A 17,657-nucleotide genomic window follows, 5' to 3' on the forward strand; every position below is an offset into this window, starting at 1 on the left:
TCATCCATTCATATCTTTAATTCTCATGCATGTGTTTTGCATTCTGATTAAAGCAAAAAACTGATAAGACTTGCCACTTCTGTCTGTAAATTGTTCCTCTTGATGTCAGATTTTCGTTCCTGAAGTTTCTACATTACAATAGGTTTTGTGAAAGAATAATATTTGTGTTCTATTCACGAAAAACTCTACTTGTTTCACCACTTACGATTTACGCATTTTCATATTACAAACATCATAATCATAATTGTTTATTCTCTTTATCATCCTCTAAATATCATATATACAAAAGAAAAAAAATCAATTTATAGATCTTTTAGCCATTCATATGGATCAAACAAATAGACGATTCATTATGAGGATGTTATTTATTACCTAAACTGTTGATTGGTTTGAGACGTATGTATAACTAAATGATCTCTAAATTGCATTTTTTAACAAATGATCTCCATATGATGATATAAATAATAAACGATTCCTATTATAATGTCCATACGTTGAAGATATGTAAATCGTAAGTAGAAGAAAAACAAGTTATCTCATACAGAGAACACAAATATTATCAATGGTTAATACTATTTTGAACACCAACTTAATTAACTACTATTCTTTTGATATATACAACATCTTTAAAAGCAAAAGGTACAAAGAGAAAAATTAGTAACCCTTGCATTTTTCTATAAAGAATTGTTATTGGCATTTCAAAAATCTCATTCTACACTCCAAATTTTCTATATTTGAAAAGAAAAATACACTTATGAGGAGTGTAGAATGAGATTTTTGGAATGTTAATAACACTTCCTTTCCTATAATATATTATTAGAGTAAATTGTAGCAATGATCCCTCAACTTTAATCAAATTGGAACAATGGTCCATCAACTAAAAATCTATTACCATTGGTCCCTCAACTTATCAAAATGTATAGCTATAGTCATTTTCATCAATTTCGTCAAAATTTTGTCAAAATAAGTTATGTTGGAATAACCATTTGGGTCCCTCAACTCATCAAAGTGTGTAATTATGGTCATTTTCGTCAAATACGTCAATGTTTTTTGTCAAAACGAGTTATGTTGGAAGGACCATTGCTACAATTGGGTTAAAATTAAGGGACCATTTTACCAATTGAATTAAAGTTGAGAGACCAATGGTAATGGATTTTCAGTTGATGGACCATAGCTGCATGTTTTGAGGAGTTGAGGGACCAATGATAATGGATTTTTAGTTGAGGGACCAATGGTAATGGATTTTTAGTTGAGGGACCATTGCTCCAAGGGGTGTGATATCCACACACCCCTTTTTACTTCTCACACATCCTTCTAAGTTTCGGGCGTTGGATCGGATGAATTGAAGAAGATCAAAGGATAAAAATTAACAAGGGTGTGTGAAAAGTAAAATGGGTGTGTGGAGCACACCCCTTGCTCCAATTGAGTTAAAGTTAAAAGACTATAGCTACAATTTACTTATATTATTATAGATATTAATTATGTGAAAGTACCTTTACTTGTAATTAACGTTTTAGCTACGTCATTTCTCCTAAAGGGGGAAAATTGGTCTTAGAGTTTCGTAAATAACCATCGAACCTTACTAATACGGTTGAGTCATACGCTAATAAACCAAATTAAGGATCTAAGTTGTTAAATTACAAGTACCACAAATTAATGAATCCTTAGCTTTCGTCACAAAACACCGTCCCCGACGTCTGCAACTTCTCAGACCGGTCCTGTCAATTTTAGATGATAAAGTTCGTAAGCACAGTGCTGACTCTAATCCCCATCTTCCTGCAATAGATCAAATAAACAAAACCCTAAATAAAATAAATTAAAATCAAATCAGAAAAATGAAAAATGAAAAATGGATAAATGGGAAATATGATAAAATTACCTTGAGTTGGAGAGGAAGAGTGGGTGGTGGGATGAGAAGGGAAGCCATGGAAGAGCAGCTGCTCATCTGGGTTTTTGTAGGTGCCTTGTGTTCTTTGTGACCATTTCCCTACAGCTGCAGGCTCGCAGTGTTTGTGTTGTGCCGATATAGTGAAATATACAATATAATAAATTAGAAAATATTAGGGAAATCATGATGAACCATTACTTGATGTTTTGTATTTGCGCTTAAAAAGGAGACAAATAGAGGTAAGCCACAATTATCTACTCTTTCCAGCCCCAAAAGGCTTAGAAATCATGAGCCCTTACTTGATGTTTTGGGGTTTTCTAAAATGTGCTGAGTGATTTGATGTAGATGAGTATAAATAAATAAAAACTAATGAAAAGTGCTTAAAAATTTAAAGTTTTAATAATAAGGATAAAATAAAGGATAAATTGAATAGTACCAGAATTGACTTTTTAATGTAAAAATATGATTTTTCGTTAAAATGAACAGTATCAGGAATTTTTCGTTAAACTTCCTATAAATAAATGTATCAAGCACATTTTTTTTCACTTCTTGCCAACTCTTATGATTGATGGTGACATATATAATAACTTGCATGCGTAAATTGCGGTTTGACTTTTTAAATTATTATTTTGTTGAAGTTGACCTCCTCAACTGTTTTTTGATAAATTAACCAACTCAATTATTTGAAATTAGCAAATTGACCCTTCATTGTTAGATTGATGAAATTTTATCTACTTTGCCATCAAATACTAGCACATGACCAACACGTGATTCACTCTTGAGGGTAAAGTCATGCCGGTAGATGGCAAAGTGGATGAAATTTTATCAAATTTGATTGTGAGTTGTTAATTTGCTAATTTCAAATAATTTAGAGATTAATTAACCAAAAAAATAGTTCAAAATGTCAACTTCAACTAAAGTAAGTTTCAAGGGTCAAACATCAGTTTACCCCAGTTGCAAACTACAAGTATATATAAACAAATGTTAAAAGAACACTATAAAAAACACAAATCTTCTTGAGGCATATATATACTCCTTGTGTTTATAAGAGCTTGTAATAATATAGTATAACTCATTTTTAAACTAAACATGTTATGGATTGTATCGATAAATTACGTGTCACGAGAGTCATGCTTTTATGTCATCATCACACTCATCATCACACGATAAGATCTCATGTCCATGTTTACATTGGTCCACTATGAATAAAATTGCACCGGCCATTAAAAACTAATTATAACAATCTAAGAGCTGGCTTTTCAACCACTTGATCAAAGATTTGGATCCCATCCGGATCCAAATTGTGGAGATCCTTATATCTTAATTATTTATCGTGTATCGTATGATTATAAATTATTTAATTTTTTAATTAAAATTAAATACAAATAGTACCTGACAAAAACCGGCCGTAAGATATACGATGAACGACTAGGATGTGAGGATCCCCAAGGTCCTCACAAAGTGGATTCGGAGAGGATCATCTTCCCTTGATCAATCATAAAAGACTAATATATATGGGTATTTTAATTATAAATTTGACATTATCTACAAATTAAAAGTTAATAATTCCAGGTAGTGTTATCCACACACCTACTTTTACTTCTCGCACACCTTTCTTAGTTTTCGATTGTCAGACCACATGAATAGACATCAATGACCAAAGATTAATAAGAGTATGTGTGAGGTAAAAATAAGTGTATTCCAAAAGAAAGAGGACTATGAAGGTTGTTGACATGCAAGTCAAGTTGCTAATAAAACAAAACAAAACTAAAAGACGTAAGGGGAAATTGTTGGATGACCAGCAAATTAGATCATGCTTTAGTTTGTCACTATGTATTTTTATTTCTATTTAATATTTTACGATTATGGTCAGCAAACTTATATTTTAAATTATTTAATTTACGAAGAATGAGATACGATCTCAAATCAAATAAGACGGTCAAATACCTTTACCTAACCAGCGTTGAGGTTACTTAATTTCATCTTTGTATTTTTGGTCAACTGCGTTGGATCACATAATAATTCACACTACACACATATCTTTTGGGGTCACCGGATTCACCAAAAATTTTAGGATAAAAATTGTCTCCAAATAAAAAAATTTAAAAGAAATCCAAAATAATGCACCAAATAATGCAGGGGTATTTTCGTCATATAAACAGTGTTTTTTAATAATTAATTCTTTTAGTGTTTTTTTTTTAATTAGTATCTCACAATATGTTAGTAATAATGTGATTCAATCAATTATTTATTAAATATTATTTTTTCTATTTTTAAGCACGTTCACAAGATCGTAAGAGACGTGAAATGCCGGTTATAGAAAAGATCTTTCACACACGCATAATAATACATTTAAAACGTGTAAGTCGCACGTAGCACGTCATGATTAAAAAAATGCATTCTGCACACGCTCACCGGTTATAAAAAAAAGTTCTTTCACAAGTGCATAATAATATATTTAAAACGTGTAAGTTGCACGTAGCATGCTGTAATTCAAAAAATGTATTCTACACACGTATAAACGCGTGCTTGAACGTTAGTGTGTATAATTATAATTATAACTAATTTGGGTTATGATTGGAATGTTTTAGTGGACATTTAAGATGTCAAACAACCTGATAATGTAGGTTTATGTACCACATGCTGATCTTCAAACTTGTTTCTTCTTTCAGAGTTGTACTTAAATATTTATGTAATTATCAATCAGCAAATAGACCAAAAAAATAATTCAGCTCAATAATTTTACAAGTAACAACGTTGACCAATAGCTTTTGGGTCAATGAGATTTAAAATATCCATTTTAATTTTGGAATTAAATCGAAGTCAATTGGAATTAAATCGAAGTCAATATAAACTAAAGCAAGAGAGAAAGAACAAAGAACATTAATTTTAAAATATCCATTTTAATTTTGGAATTAAATCGAAGTCAATTGGAATTAAATCGAAGTCAATAGAAACTAAAGCAAGACAGAAAGAACAAAGAACATTAATTTTAAAATATCCATTTTAATTTTGGAATTAAATCGAAGTCAATAGAAACTAAAGCAAGAGAGAAAGAACAAAGAACATTAACTTCATGTACTTATGCTATATTTAAAAAACCATGCATTTATGAGGACGGATTTGTTTTACTCAATTTTTGACACACATTTTTTTAGAGCCACTCTGTAATGTATTTTAACAATCTGTCCATCTTTTATAATATCATTTATAGATCATCATTGCAAAAAATTAGACAAATCCAAAATTATTAAAACATTCATTTGTAGTGAAAAAAAATAGACGAATACGGTTCTACAAAGAAAGCCTAAACCCTTAATCCAACAATCATATAGTTTCAAATTTGAGTGAGTTTTGGTAAACACGATTTTTTAGGAAATATCTAAACGATAGACGGTTTAGATTGTTGAAATACATTATAAAGTTGACCCCACAAAAAACGTGTCAAAAGTTATGTAAAAAAAGAGATGTCACAAATTTGTCCCCAACATTTACTGGTTAAATGCCAAAAATAGTAGTTATTATTTACATGATATATATGGATAATGTTAGGGAAACCATTTATTTAAACTATATCTTGTAAATCATATGATGTGGTTGTTGATGATTGTATTATTATTAAATGTTGATTAACGTACTTATTTTCTATTGGTGACAAATGTGGTCTAAATCAATTCATGACTACAATACTTGCATGAATTTAATACACTTATTATCTAACGATCATATATAATTTATATAAATAAGTGTATATAATACAATTATCATCTAACGTCATTGATTACAAATTCACTTTATCGAAAACAAGATAGCATGTTTCACTGCTGGTAGTGGATTTTTATGGTTAGACCACAGAAATTGTTGGTTTTGAAAAAGAATCATCTTAAATAAAAGAGAAGTTGAATAAAAGAATCTTATAGAAAAAAAAAATACTTTGATGAAAAACTTCTGGTATTGTTTAATATAACGAAAAATTATATTTTTATACTAAAAAGTCAATTATAGTATTATTCATTTTATCATTTATTTTAGCTTTATCGTTAAAACTCAAAAATTTTAAGCCTTTTTTATTAGTTTTTCTTATAAAAAAAAAGTAAAATATAAAATGTTTGGAAGAGTTTTAAATTGATGCAAATCACGTTTTAAATTGTTCACACTGTACGGCCACGGTAATAACGCTCATTTACTAGAAGTTCGTAATTTAATTAAAAGTACATTGTTGAAAAATGATGGTTGATGGTTTTGACCTTTAAATTTAGGATAATTCTATTCTCACCCCTCAATCTTTTTAAATGAATCACTTTAAATTTTTAATACGAAAAAGTACTAGTAAAGCCAAAGAATTTTGTTTAGTACATCAGAATAGAAAGTATATAGTTTTCGATAAACATTTAATTCAAAAAAGTAAAGGATATTCGGTAAAGATCCACTAAATATAACATTAATATTCAAGGTTTCGTTATTAAGGAAAATTTATTGGTAAAACAATGTTGAATGTGTTTATGGATTTGGTTAATATGTAAACTTTAATTATGCGAGGTTGTGTTTTAAGCAAGGAAATGCCTTCAATAAATTTGGGGCGGACAATGTAGAATTCACTACAGATTTTTGGAAAATGGCTACGATCGAAGTTGTTTATTATATCCTCCGAAACATTTTTTTTGTTTAATTAAATAAAAATTTCATGTGACATCAAACTTCTCTAAAAAAACATCGTAATTGCAGGTTCACAAAACAATTTTTAGTACATGTACTCGATACCTCACCACTTGCAATTGGTTACACGTATTAAGTGTTATTGAATCGTTTAGTTGAAAATCTTCTTTGGTGCATATGACTACATGCATCCAAAGCTTACTTCATGACATTTTTGCTTCAAAACCTTCTTTGGCCCGAAACAATCAATTGTTTTTAACACTCATTGCTCGCAAATGATTACGCATGTATTTTAGAGTTCGTTTAATAGTCCTACTAATTTTATCGTTACAAAAACATACCTGTACGACAAAACCCAACCAATTTAATTCAAAAACCTTCTTTAGCGCACAACAATCAAATTTACTTGACATCTCATCATTAGCTTGTAAATGACTACAGGCACTCAGTGTTTACTAACCATCCAAAAACAAAATAGAGTTTTGTTCAAAAAAAAAAAAAAAAAAAACTTAAAATAGTGAACCTTTGGGGGTTCTTTTTGGCGACAAAAAATTGTTTTGCAATTGAGTACAAGCAAAGTCACCATTTCTCTTATTCTCCCCCCTTTTCCCCTCTTTCCTTCTTCCTTCCCCAAAAACGAAACTTCCCCGTCCCCTTCCCTCCCCTTCCAAATTCCCATCGTTTATCCCAAAAACCACCGCCCCCAAAACTCCAACCGCGTAAAAGCTCTCTTCCAAAAGGGTCAAGTCCAAGTCAAAAGCCTCCCCACTCCGCGTTCACACCTGCGTACACGCCTCCCGCGGGTATAAAATATGTCCCCAGTCCAATTCCTCCAACCAACAACTCCATCTCCACCAGTTCACCTCCGCACTCGCAATTCGAATTCACACAGGCATTTCGTCAAACACCTTTCAGACCCATCAAAGTCCACGCCTTTAATGGAAATTACTCCGTTCCCACTTCTTAATCAAGAAGATTACACCCATTTCTACACCCTGTTCACTGACATGGACGAATTCGACATAAATGGAGGGAATCACAACCTGAAGAAGCGAAGAAAGGACGACGGAAGCAATAATGGTATTGGTGGCGGCGCTGGAGCCGCTCCGGGAGCAATGAGCGACATACTGGCTTCGCTGATTCTGCTGGACGAGGAGGAGAAGCAGGAGCAGGAGAGCTACTTGGTCGAAGCCCAGCAGGAAAGATTGATGCTTGAAGCTAATCACAGGCAGAAGACTCAAGCTATGGAGGAGTATTACACTGATCTTCAGCAGTATCATTCTCAATCTGATGAATCGGAGCAGTCGAGGGCGAAACGGAGTCGGCAGTCCGCTTCCGCTGCAGCCGCTGCGGCCACTGCCGCAGCTGAGACATCCGCGGCTGGTCCGGAAGCGAGTTCGAGTGCTACGATTCCGGGTCCACACAGGAGGCTTTGGGTGAAGGACAGGTCCAAGGTGTGGTGGGAGAATTTGGGCCACCCAGATGTTCCGGAGGAGGAGTTTCGAAAGGCGTTTCGGATGAGCAAGGGAACGTTCGACATGATATGCGCGGAGCTGGAGTTGGCGGTTTTCAAGAAGAACACAATGCTGCGCGAGGCGATTCCGGTGCGGCAGCGTGTGGCTGTGTGCATATATCGGCTTGCCACCGGGGAGCCGCTTCGGGAGGTTTCCAAACGTTTCGGGCTTGGAATCTCCACCTGCCACAAGCTGGTTCTGGAAGTTTGCCTTGCTATCAAGACTGTCTTGATGCCCAAGTTTCTCCAGTGGCCGGACGAAGGCAGGATGCAGGAAATCAAGGAGGAGTTCGAGACCATTTCCGGAATTCCAAACGTTGCTGGGTCTATGTACACCACCCACATTCCAATTATTGCTCCAAAGGTGAACGTGGCGGCGTATTTCAACAAGCGGCACACGGAACGCAACCAGAAGACTTCGTATTCGATCACGGTTCAAGGGGTTGTCGATCCGAGAGGCGTTTTCACCGACGTTTGCATCGGCTGGCCAGGTTCGATGCCTGACGAACAGGTGCTGGAGAAGTCTGCATTGTACCAGAGAGCAACCAGAGGACTATTGAAGGATGTGTGGATTGTAGGAAATGCTGGGTTTCCTCTGATGGATTGGGTGCTGGTTCCTTACACCCACCAGAACTTGACGTGGACCCAGCACGCATTCAACGAGAAAATAGGTGAAGTCGAAAGGGTGACTAAAGATGCATTTGCAAAGTTGAAAGGGAGGTGGTCATGCTTGCAGAAGAGGACTGAGGTCAAACTGCAGGACTTGCCTGTGGTGCTTGGAGCCTGCTGTGTTTTGCACAATATCTGTGCAATGAGGAATGAGGTGCTCGATCCCGAGTTCGGGTTCGAGCTCTTCGACGATGTGGTGACACCGGTGAATAGTCTGAGGTCGGCGGGTTCGGTGCAGGCGAGGGATCACATTGCTCATAATTTGTTGCACCATGGCCTTGCTGCAGGCACTGGTTTTCTGTAGGGGGTGCTTTTGAGTTTCAGCTTTAGTATTGTGCTTTTAGGCTTTTGGCGGTGTCTTTGTTGTAGTTATATTGTAGAGTAAAAGATTATACGGAGAGAAATATAGTTTGGCTTTTGATTAGCTTTGTGTATAAGTATATTATCTTAATCAATATAGTTCGTTCTTCATTTTTGCCATCTGAAATTCTAAATCTGGTTTCGAAGTTTGAGCGACCATAGTTGAGATTCTTGATTATGTTGAAAAGAAAATTTGTCGTATCACCAATTGTATCTAACTGTGCATCTATTTCTCTAACTTTGAAGTTTGAGTTTGTAAATTGGTCGAGATTTTGATTTATGGTTTCATCGTCGACATTCTGGAGTTTGCATGATTAGAACTAGATGAGATTTTCAATTACGTTGTCAAGAGAAAAGTTGACATATTCAATTCCGTTGCCAAGACAAAAGTTGATGCATCACCAATTATATACAACTTTGTGCCTATCTCTCTAACTTAAAAAGTATGAGTAATTGGAATTCTTGATTACATTGAAGAAAAAATTTATCGTGTCACCAGTTGTATATAATTGTGCATCTATCTCCTTTATTCTAAAGTTTGAGAGCTTATAATCCTATATGAGAATTTTAAGTCAGATTGTCAAGAGAGAATTTCTTGTAACATCGCTTGTATATAATCATGCATCTCTCATTACGCGCTTACCTACTCGGTCACGTATCATGAAGATAGATACAAACGAAAATACAAACATTGTCAACCATGTAACTTTTAGTTCTTGGCCATATCAGGCTACCATAATATGCAGACCCCAAAGAACCAAGTATTGACAGAATTTGTGATGTCATAAACTCCCATTTTTCAACATGGCAAATCCCTTTTGCAGTCTCTAATTTTATCAACTTTTGGTCCAACAAGCTGATTGGAACGCGGTTTCCCCTGGCACTTGCACAACAACAATTCTCATTTGCTTTCCTCTGAGTCTCTGACCTTTTAATTATTTGCATCAGATTAGTAATTCTGGTCTCCTCTGTTCTTTGACTTTTACCAACCCTTCCTTGGCAAATTCGCAGTGATGGGGAAGACTTTTACTAACCCTTTCTTGGCAAATTGGTAGTGATGGGGAAGTTTGGGGTTATTGAGTTTTTTTTTTTTTAAATTACTTATACTGTGCTGTAAGAATAAATAGTTATGAAAAAAACAGACAAGTGTTTGGTAAACTGTAATGCTAAAAGTACATTTTGCGAAAAAATGATAGGGGTATGATTGTCAGTATGAAAGTTTAATTAATTGGTATTATTCACCTGCCTGCAAAGAAAAAAGTGTTTTTTTGAGAAGTATATGTAAAGCTGCTGCTGCTGCTTTATACTGTTTTGGACCCATGATTTTGAAAAGAAAAAAAGTTATTTTAAGCAACTCCAAACCAGTCCTACATATCTATTTTATAAATTAATTAATCACTTTTACTAGATTGAACATTTTAAATTTACATTAGTTTTGTTCCGGGTTGAATATGTCTTGTTATCTGTTGTTTGTTCACTTGTATCGTTACGAGAAAGACGTAGACATACTACTGTGGATCATTTAAGAATTTATGCCCCTAGTTTAGGGAGTGATGGAAACCTTGTTGTGACATGATGTTTATAGCCAGTTGGGTTTGCTGGTCTGCATTTGGAAGTTGATTACATCATCTGCCTCTTTCAAAATATTTGCAGTGATCGAACAGGGCTTCTCTGCTTTTGCTTGATTGGCATTTATTGAAGAGAAGCCTTTGATTAAGAATGTAAAATCTAATTTGGAAATAACTTTTGTGTCACTGTTTTATATATTATTGTGTCGGTCTCTTTCCTCCTGTATTATATTACATTGATGGGCACAAATACAGGCAAATGTATATACATTTCTCCTATGGTAATCTAGGTTGGCACAAAGGTGTATACATTCATTCCGTAATAATATAGATAGAGACATAGGTGTATACATTCTTTTCGTGATGATATAGATAAAGACATAGGTGTATACATTCCTTATGTGATGATACATATAGACACAAATGCATTCTTTTTGTCATGATACAGATAGAGACATAGGTATATATATTCCTTTCGTGATGATACAGATAGAGATATAGGTGTATACATTCATTATGTGATGATGCATATAGACACGAAGCTGTGTGCATTCTTTCTGTGATGATAAAGATATAAACAACAGTGTATACATTCCCCCGTGATGATACAAATAGAAACAAATTTGCATACATTCCACATGTGATAATACAGAAAGACACAAAGATGTATGCATTACTTTCATGATGATACATATAGAGACAAAGGTGAATACATTCATCTCGTGATGATACAAATAGAAACAAATGTATAGTCATTCCACCTGTGATGATACAGATAGACACAAAGGTGTATGCATTCCTTCCGTGATAATACAAATAGAGACAAAAGTATATGCATTCCCCTCGTGACGATACAGTGTATACATTCCTTTCGTGATGTTACAGATCGACAAAAAGATATATACATTCCTCCCGTAAAAACAGATACAAATGAACGAACATACATATACACCTTGACATGCAAGTTTTAACATTTTGAGGGCAATTTCATTACCTCCCCAAATTTCACTTTTTGCAATGACTGTCATTGAGAAAGTTCATTGCACCTGCAAAGCTGCCTACTAACAACTGTGAAATATTTGGTTTCCATTTTTGGAAACTACCATTTTTCTAAATATGATTATTTATAATTTTTCTTTTCCGAAATAGGATTATTTATAAATTAAGGAATAAAAACTGGTTAATTCCCTTTTTTTTTCTTTTTAATAAAAAGAGAATATATTTTAGTTGTACTTAACATGCTCTGCCACCTGAGAAATGCCACCCAAGAGAGAGTCCAACCGTACGAACCCAGGAACAACCAACTGGAGGTGGACACGTGTCGGACAGACAAAATAGACGTTGGTGGAGAGGAAAATATAAAAATTAGTTGTTGAAGCTGTTTTTGGAGGGGTCTTATTCTCAATCGTCCCGGGGTTTTTGCTTCGTTGTCACTCGTCACAATCATCCAAATTTCTCAAGCCACAGAGAGAGAGAGAGAGAGAGGTGAGAGAGGATGGAGAACCATAAGCAGATGGAGAAGGACGAGGCGGGGCCCATGGCGGTGGAGGAGGAGGACGGGCAGGTGGGGTCCAGCCTGACCCTGGAGAGGGTGGCTGCGGCCAAGCAATTCATAGAGAGCCACTACAAGGCTCAGATGAAGCACATCCAGGATCGTAAACAGAGGTTGGAAAAAGAAAAAAAAAAAAAGACATCAACTTTTGTTGTTTTTACTGTTTTTAAGGATCTTTCTGCCTTGCCCGGTTCTTATTTTTGCAATTTCAGCTGGTTTTTTGCGATCAATTTTTTTTTTCCGGGTATTTTATTTTCTTTTTGTTCGAATGGAAAGTATTGATTTTTCTGAGAAATGAGGGTGTTTCTTTGACTGCCTTGGAATTGCATTCCTGGAACGAGTTGGAATTTGATTGGTTTTACTTTTTTTTTTTTGGAAATGTGGTTCTTCGAAAATTCCTAAATCATTGTGCTTTTGAAATGCATATGCTTGCATGAACTGAAAGTAATTGTTGTTTACTTATCGGATTGTGTTTAGATTTTGTAACAGCGCATACGATGTTGACAAAGTACAAACCTTTTAAGGAATACCAAATATGAAATATGATAAGAGTTTGGTTGCTGAATGACATTGCAGATTAGTAAAGAATTGCCTAGTGACGGTTATTAGTTTTGAGGCAGCTGCGCAAAGATTTTATCTACAAATCCTTAGTTGGAAAAGTATTTGGTTATTGGTTTGTTATGATTTTAATCACCTTAGACGAATTATTTGGCGGTTGACTGTGTGATTGAGGCCCTTTGGTTTAGCAATGAGCGAGAGATATGTTTCATAACATAAAATGGGTGGTGGCTGTCGTCGGTTCTTTATGTATTGTTTGGATTATTTCTCGGTTGTGTTTTTCTCATGCATTTTTTCATCAGGTGTATAATTTGTGTTCGTATTTCAACTTGTGCATGGTAGAGTAGCAGGAAGAGAGTGCTGAAAAAGCTAAATGTTTGAGTTCTTAGGCAATAGAATGCGTCTGTTAGTATGGTTATTTCTGCAGTGTTTCACCTTTATCTTTAATGCCTGATCTGTTCTTTTTCAGGGGTCCGTTATGGCAGTTCTGCTTCATACACACTCTTGCATTCATGCCACATAAACTTTATATCGCTAGTGTTGAATATGTTCTTGCTTTGTTATATGGTTTTAGAGTCCAATAGTTGTGATGTGCCTCCACCGCTGGTAATTAAAGTGAATTTGGCAATGGTTAGAGGATAAAGGTTCTGTCTTTGATCTTGATATCCGCCCTCAAATGTGTTCACTGTTTCCAGGCGCTCGGTGCTGGAAAAGAAGTTGGCATCTGAACATGTACCGGAGGAGGAACAGATCAATTTGTTGAAGGATTTGGAGCGCACAGAGACTCAATACATACGCCTTAAAAGGCACAAAATTTGTGTAGATGATTTTGACCTTCTGGCCATAATTGGGAGAGGGGCCTTTGGAGAGGTTAGAGATATGCATCTCTTAGAACTTGCATAGGTGCTAGGTGTAAAAGATTTTAATTTCCTTTTCAACATATTAATATACAGAGAAAGTGAGTATAAGCTTGTTTCAGTCACCCTCGAGTTGTGTACTGTTACAATACGCTGATTATTTTCTAAAACAAATCATTTTCATTTTCTTTGTCGTAGTTTTTTTTTTGTTCTTTGGTTTATGTTTGATAATTTCTTGATAAATAATCTTTATATTAATATTTTGCAGGTTAGACTGTGCCGGGAGAAGAAATCTGGCAACATTTATGCCATGAAAAAGTTGAAGAAGTCAGAAATGCTCAGTAGGGGGCAGGTAATTATATGATATCAGGAGTTGATTTAATTTGACTTCTATTACTTTAAAGGAAAGAGAAACTTCAATTAAAGGTTCTCAAATTTTCATCCATTACTTTTCGTGCAAATCCAGCGCTCACTGGTTGTCTATCCACAACGTAGGTTGAACATGTTAGAGCTGAAAGGAATTTGCTTGCTGAGGTTGCCAGTCATTGCATTGTGAAACTTTACTATTCCTTTCAAGATGCTGAATACTTGTATCTGGTCATGGAATATCTACCTGGTGGCGACATGATGACTTTGCTTATTAGAGAAGAGTCTTTGACTGAAACTGTTGCAAGATTTTACATTGCGCAAAGTGTTTTGGCCATAGAATCTATTCATAAACATAACTACATTCACAGGTTGGTTTATCCTGTTGGTGACAAGCTTGCCAACACCGGAAGTTGGATTCTCTTAAAGTACATTTTATTAATAAATGGTATATCAAGATAACATAATTTAACTCTTGCATTTGGTACGTCTATTTTTGCAGAGACATAAAACCAGACAATCTCCTGTTAGACAAAAATGGTCACATGAAGCTCTCTGATTTTGGTCTTTGCAAGCCTCTCGACTGCTCGAATTTATCTTCCATAAATGAAAATGAAGTGCTTGATGATGAGAACCTGAATGAGGCAATGGATATTGATGAATCCTTCCCTCAAACAAAAAATGGGAGGCGCTGGAAAAGCCCGCTTGAGCAACTTCAGCATTGGCAGATAAACAGGAGAACATTGGTACTCAAATGATCTTTTCTTTATCTTCTAATATGGAATTTCACCTCTCTTGCTCTTAGATTCTTAACTGGATAAGGTGAAAGCAACAAATGTTTGCTATTTGTGGATAATTAATACTGTGTAGATTTAAGATCCAATGTTTAATGCCATTTCCTTTGTTTCAATGGTAGGCATTTTCGACGGTTGGAACTCCAGATTACATCGCTCCAGAGGTATTGTTGAAGAAAGGATATGGCATGGAGTGTGACTGGTGAGTCCACGATTTTTGCAGCATTATTGGATTGTTATAGTAGCTAAAATATGGTATGAGCAAGTTCGTTTTTGAATACTATTTCTCACCCAATTCCTGGTTGTAGGTGGTCGCTTGGTGCGATAATGTATGAAATGCTTGTTGGTTATCCTCCATTTTACTCTGATGATCCCGTCACAACATGCAGAAAGGTTAATTTGCAATCAGTTCACAGTTTTCTTATATGTTCGGATTCAAGTGCATCATGGCATATACCACAAATCTCTTTGAGGACTCACAGAATTACTAAAGTTTTATTGATAAATTCATATCTCGTGCATAATCTGACACATGGAACAATGCATGCAGATTGTACATTGGAAAAATCACTTGAAATTTCCTGTCGAGGCACGGTTGACACCTGAAGCAAAGGATCTGATCAAAAGGTTTCTTTGCGATGTTGAAAACAGACTTGGTAGAGCAGACCAAATTAAGGTATTTTCCCTCTATTTCAGATGAACTTTATGGTTTTACCCTCACATTGTTACACCATTCTGAATGAAATAAGTCCTCTTATTTTAAATGGATCAGGCTCATCCTTGGTTTAGAGATACTGCTTGGGACAGACTTTACGAGACGGAGGCAGCATTTAAACCAGAGGTCAACGATGAACTTGATACTCAAAACTTTATGAAGTATGATGAGGTAAGGTGTCAGATATATTCCTGTCTGCTTACTGCTCACGAAAACACCGACCTATACTAGTCACTATTAGTGAAGTACTGGATTGTGCCTTTGTGTCTAAAATTCAACTGTGCTGCAGGTGGATCCACCAGCACCTGGAAGAACTGGATCTGGACCCATGAGAAAGGTATGTTTCTCATAGCCAAAATTGAAGTGGCGTAATGTTGATTCATTATCCGGTGATGGCTTTCGCCATCTAAACACTTAAAATGGTCCATTTTGACTTGCTAGATTAATAAAACAAGTTTTCTTTAGATTTTTGGGGTTTTGAACTTATCGAAAACATTGACTAATCTTCCTTTGGAGGCCGGTGTGCTTATTTTCATGATCTTGTATGAAGGAACATTTTTATTCTTGAAGAAGGGAAAACGCGGAAAGAAAATTCCTGTTATATTAGTTTTTTATGCTTGTTCTGTATCTTTCTTTGCAGATGTTGTTGACTCCTAAAGATCTCAGTTTTGTTGGCTACACATACAAGAATTTTGAGGCTGTCAAAGGGTTACATCGTTCATCTGGTATGACATTGTACCGAAGTACAATTTTCTTCACCTCTCTCCTTTTCCTTTCTCTTTCTAGACTCAACATGCTACAAGCTTTAATTTAATGGGCAACATCGTCTGCAATCTGCTAAATTTCCTGGATTATGTTCGTTACTGTTACAGATCTAAAGAGAAGTACATCGCTGAATCGGACATCTGTTGACTCTTCTCAAAGTAAGAAATCCTGAACCGAACTGGTCTCATTAACTGTAACTTTTATTTGTAATGTGCATGTAATAATCGACTGTGTTCCTGTCCAGGTGATTCTGTACTGGACTACTCCACCAAGTATCCCTCGTACGACATGGAAGCTCAGGTACTTACTGCACCAGAGGATGTCATGTCAGAGTGACTCATAGCGTCTCGTATGACAGGCGGACAGGGCCCTTCTAGGAACCTGCTGCGCACGCCTGCTTGTTTTTCCCAGTTGGGTTTTGCCCCGACCACCACATGATCAACACAGTTGACTGCTACATCTTGCAGAACTTCAAGTGTACAGTATTAGTAGAAGATCGTTAGAACTTTTTGTATCCGAGTAGGGGTGATATTTTTATCATGGTCCTGGCTACCCAGGTTGGCAATGTGCCTTCACTTGTGGCGGTTTTCGATCTTTCTTCTCTTTGATTGTCTAGGAAATTATGGCTGCTGAAACATAATTGAGTTTTTGATTCCTAAGTTTGAGGATGTTACTGATGTTGCAATCTTATAGTCTCATATATTTCCAATATTTATCTGGCTTCCCCTATGCCGTTTTTCTTTTTCTTTCTGGTATCATTTGGTATGCATACAGGACGGAACGGGACATGACAGGATAGGACGGAATGGAGAGGGAGCAAAGATGCCTTTAGATGGAAACAAGGAAGAAGAAGAAGGAGACGAAGATGTTATAATTTTGTATTACATGGATATGGAACGAGTCATTCCAGGAGGTGAGGTGGAACGAAAATTCACCCAAAACTCGTCCCGTGGAACAGCGTTCCACCCGTTTTAGGCGCACCAAATGTGGGACGGAATGGTCCCGTCCCACATACCAAACGGTACTAAGAAATCTCGATGGTACGAGGGAAAATACTTCTCCCATTCTCCGCGTCTTTAAATTTACCTTTTTAAAAAAAAAACCAAATCGTAGGTAAACATGACCAAGAGTCAATGCCGAAATGCATGTTGTTTCGAACAAAACAAACGCTCAGACAAATGCAAGGTGCAAGGGAGAGATTTACATGAAGCGGGATATCCATGGTGGATGAGTTCTAAAGTTTCGCATGTTGCCACATAGTTTAATTTTCTCCTATGGCTTCGCATGATTAGTTTGACACGGTACCACCTCGATGTCAATGTTTCACATAAAGTCCTCAGTTGCATGACATGGTTTAGATAGCATGAGTGGCTTCCAAAACATCAAACGTTGTAAT

At 35.8% G+C, this 17,657-nt stretch overlaps 2 protein-coding genes across 3 annotated transcripts; both read left to right on the top strand.

Moving 5' to 3' along the window:
- Positions 1–7,341: 7,341 nt before the first annotated feature.
- On the top strand, positions 7,342–9,213 carry LOC126606208 (protein ALP1-like). The gene has a single exon (XM_050273565.1). It carries the CDS (start codon positions 7,357–7,359, stop codon positions 9,028–9,030), a length of 1,674 nt encoding a protein of 557 aa, XP_050129522.1. The 5' UTR covers positions 7,342–7,356; the 3' UTR covers positions 9,031–9,213.
- Positions 9,214–12,033: 2,820 nt separating this feature from the next.
- On the top strand, positions 12,034–16,990 carry LOC126606221 (uncharacterized). 2 transcript variants are annotated; one of them, XM_050273577.1, is made up of 13 exons: positions 12,034–12,319; positions 13,460–13,634; positions 13,890–13,973; positions 14,117–14,358; positions 14,490–14,733; positions 14,904–14,983; positions 15,090–15,174; positions 15,332–15,457; positions 15,554–15,667; positions 15,786–15,833; positions 16,137–16,239; positions 16,369–16,419; positions 16,506–16,990. In XM_050273577.1, exons 1-13 carry the CDS (start codon positions 12,150–12,152, stop codon positions 16,595–16,597), a joined length of 1,614 nt encoding a protein of 537 aa, XP_050129534.1. In that variant the 5' UTR covers positions 12,034–12,149; the 3' UTR covers positions 16,598–16,990. The 2 variants fall into 2 exon arrangements, with proteins under 2 accessions (XP_050129534.1, XP_050129540.1); XM_050273583.1 differs by having other exon boundaries at positions 12,035–12,319; positions 16,137–16,221.
- The last annotated feature ends 667 nt before the right edge of the window (positions 16,991–17,657 follow it).

The sequence above is a fragment of the Malus sylvestris genome, chromosome 2, assembly GCF_916048215.2.
Source record: "Malus sylvestris chromosome 2, drMalSylv7.2, whole genome shotgun sequence".
Taxonomy (NCBI): domain Eukaryota; kingdom Viridiplantae; phylum Streptophyta; class Magnoliopsida; order Rosales; family Rosaceae; genus Malus; species Malus sylvestris.

Coding starts and splice junctions, on each gene's coding strand:
- LOC126606208 (XM_050273565.1), top strand. CDS start 7,357: ATGTCCCCAGTCCAATTCCTCCAACCAACAACTCCATCTCCACCAGTT.
- LOC126606221 (XM_050273577.1), top strand. CDS start 12,150: ATGGAGAACCATAAGCAGATGGAGAAGGACGAGGCGGGGCCCATGGCG. Junction 12,320..13,459: donor ATCCAGGATCGTAAACAGAG/GTTGGAAAAAGA, acceptor CACTGTTTCCAG/GCGCTCGGTGCTGGAAAAGA. Junction 16,240..16,368: donor TGGTATGACATTGTACCGAA/GTACAATTTTCT, acceptor TTACTGTTACAG/ATCTAAAGAGAAGTACATCG.